The sequence below is a fragment of the Ornithorhynchus anatinus genome, chromosome 1 (assembly GCF_004115215.2).
Source record: "Ornithorhynchus anatinus isolate Pmale09 chromosome 1, mOrnAna1.pri.v4, whole genome shotgun sequence".
NCBI classification, from domain to species: Eukaryota; Metazoa; Chordata; class Mammalia; order Monotremata; family Ornithorhynchidae; genus Ornithorhynchus; species Ornithorhynchus anatinus.
This window is the reverse complement of record NC_041728.1, coordinates 96563830-96566746: the sequence shown is the minus strand read 5'-3', so window position 1 is coordinate 96566746 and position 2917 is coordinate 96563830. Positions and strand designations below refer to the sequence as shown.

Sequence of the window (2917 nt, the reverse complement as noted above, 5' to 3'; positions counted from 1 at the left end):
CAAGTCTGCCAACCAGGGTCGGTGTTGCGACCGGGCAACCGACCGAGGCAGACAGGTGGAACGAAGTGATGATTTCTGTCAGTGTCCAAGATGATTTCCAAGCACCCCGTAGGTGGTGCTGAGTTTCCCAACGCCATTCCCATCGGCAGTCCACGGAACCGTCTCTCCATGCCCCCACCCTACCCACCGCCCCCCCCCCCACCTCTTCCCCCGGCCCGCGCCCAACCAACCCCGCCTTCCTCCTCCAGGAGGGCCTCCCGGCTTTACCTGTACTCATTCTCTACAGCCCTGCCCTCGGCCCTCTCAGGAACCCAGGAGTAGTTGTCGGTGGCGCTGGGTGGGGTCTTGACCTCCGCCCTCTTGGCTTTCCTCCTGCGGGAGAACAGCACCCCCAGGGCGATGGCCAGCAGCAGCAGGATGACGGCCACGACCCCCAGGATGCAGAAGAGGAGCAGCCTCGAGCCATCGCCCTGCTCCCCCAGGGCACCCGTGCCAGCCCCGCTGCCCGCAGTCCCGAAGGGGGTTCTCCCGGCCGGCCGGTCGGGGCTGGGGGAGGCCTGGGTCCCTGGGGTCCCCGAGACCCCCCTACTGCTGCTGCTGCTGGTGGGGGAGGGCCCGGGGGCTCGGCTGGTGGGCGGGTGGGGCTGGCGGGAGGGTCTTCCCCAAGTGGGTGGCACGTGGTGGGCTCTGCCAACCCCGGGGGAGGGCGGAGGGGGAGAGAAGGAGGGAAAGGGGGAAAGGAAAGGCGAGGGGGAAGGGGAGGGGGAGGGGGAAGGGGCCTTTGCAGTGGCACTCTCTGTGACTCCCTTCTCCTCCACCACCACCATCACCTCTCCCTTCTCCTCCACCACCACCATCACCTCTTCCTTCTCCTCCACCACCACCTCCTTCCCGTCCTCCTCCTCCTCTTCTTCCTTCTCTTCCTCTCCCGGGACCCCGGCGTCCGGCGGCCCCTCTCGGCCCCGGCCGGCGCCGTTGGCGAGGCAGGAGAGGCCGTCGGGGCCCAGGTGCCAGCCGGGCCTGCAGCCGCAGCGGTAGGAGCCCAGCAGGTTGAAGCAGAGGTCCGGGCAAGGTCGACCTCGCCGGCACTCGTCCACGTCGAGGCAGTGGGCCCCGCGCTGGCCGGCGGGCTCGTAGCCCGGGAGGCAGGAGCAGACGAAGGAGCCGTCGGTGTTGGTGCAGAGCTGGGCGCACGGGGAGGCCCCGGCGCACTCGTCCACGTCCAGGCAGCCGCGGCCGTCGGGGCTGGACGCCAAGCCAGGGGGGCAGCGGCACTCGGGGCCCCGGGGACCGGGCACGCAGCGGGCAGGTTGGTGGCAAGGCCCGGGCCCGGGCCCTTCGCACGGGTCCCGCGGGGCGCAGCTGACCAGGTCGTCGCGGAGCCGGTAGCCCGGGCGGCAGCCGCAGCGGAACGAGCCTTCGCCGCCCTCCAGGCACTCCTGCTCGCAGCCGCCCCGGTTGTAGGAGCAGCCGTGCTGGGCCGAGGCGCACAGAGGGCCGGAGAGGTCCCAGCCGAAGGCGCCCGCGCCCCGGGCCCGGCAGACGGTGTAGCTCGGGACCCCCGACGGCTCCTCGCCGCAGTCCACCCGGGCCTGGGACCCGTTGGGCACGACCTCCAGGACGGAGCCGCGGGGGCCGAAGGGGGTGGTGTAGACCACGCGTCCCGGCCCCGCCAGGACCAGCGGCGGGCACATGCCCTGGAAGCTGAAGCGGCAGAGGTAGCCCTCCAGCCGGCTGCCGGGTTTGGCGGCGCTCCCGCAAGGACCGTCCACCCACTTGGACGGGCTGGTCCGGTCGGGCTCCAGGAGCAGGGTCACGCAGCGCTGGCCCACGCACGAGGTCTTGGGCTCCTTGTACCAGTTGGCATAGTCCGGACCGGCCCCCGTCGGGCCGCCCACCCAGCTGAAGCCCCTCAGAGGGCCGTCGGCGTTCCCGCAGGAGCCCTTGGCCCGCCGCAGTCCGATCCAGAACTTGGCGCGTTCGGGCTGGTCCGGCCCGGCGGCCAGCAGCTGGGTCAGGGCGGCCTGCAGCTTCTCCTGCTCTTTCTCGTCGCGCACCGATGCCAGGTTGCCCCCGTTGTGGCTGCAGCGCCGCTGGGCCTCGTCGGCGTCCACCCGGCCCCAGTGGGCCGTGTAGCAGGCCGTGCCGGCGCAGACCACGGCTCCCTCGCCGGCCCCGGCCCCGGCCCCGGCCCCGGCCCCGGCCCCCGACGGCAGGGCCAGGAGGGCCAGCAGGGCCAGCGCGCCCAGAGGGACCGGTCCCGCGGGAGGGAGGGCGGCCCCCATGCCCCCGACGGGGGGGGACGGACCGGGCCGCTGGTCGGTCGTCGGACGGGGACGGCCGCCCCCGGGGAGGGCAGTCCGGGCTCAGGCCGCCCCCGGGGAGGGCAGTCCGGGCTCAGGCCGCCCCCGCGGAGGGCAGTCCGGGCTCAGGCCGCCGCGGACCTCGGGGACGTCGGGCCGTTCCGCAGGCTTGGTGCCCGTCCGGTCCCGAGCGGGGTGCGGGGGGCGATGGCTCTCCCGCCCGCTGCCGCCCTCCGACGCCTGGCCCTGCCCCCGGACCTAAGGCGCTCGCTTGCGCGCATCCTGTGCTTGTTGTGATTCTTATTCCTCACCGGAGACCGGCGCTTCCTGAGGAGGACGCCTCATCCCGGCTTTGTTGTTCGCACCCCCCGGCTGGGAGGCCGCGCGGCCCTGGGAAAACCCGCCCCGTCTGGCCCCTGCCCCCTTTATCCGCCCGGGGAGGGGCGGGGAGGGTTGGGTGGCCACGGGGTCCCATCCGAGGAGGGAGGCCCAATGTGCCGGCAGGCATTTCTGCGAGCCGCGCCCCCCCCCCCCCAAATCCCCGGCCTCCCCTTCCCACGGGAGAGGACCTCCGGCCCCTCGGCCCCACGCAGCCAGAGGGAAAAGGGATCCCG

At 73.4% G+C, this 2917-nt stretch overlaps 1 protein-coding gene across 1 annotated transcript; it reads right to left on the bottom strand.

Moving 5' to 3' along the window:
* Nucleotides 1-214: 214 nt before the first annotated feature.
* CD93 (CD93 molecule) lies at nt 215-2691 on the bottom strand. The gene has a single exon (XM_029062432.2). The coding sequence runs from the start codon at nt 2283-2285 to the stop codon at nt 264-266; it is 2022 nt and encodes a 673-aa protein (XP_028918265.1). The 5' UTR covers nt 2286-2691; the 3' UTR covers nt 215-263.
* Between the last annotated feature and the right edge of the window lie 226 nt (nt 2692-2917).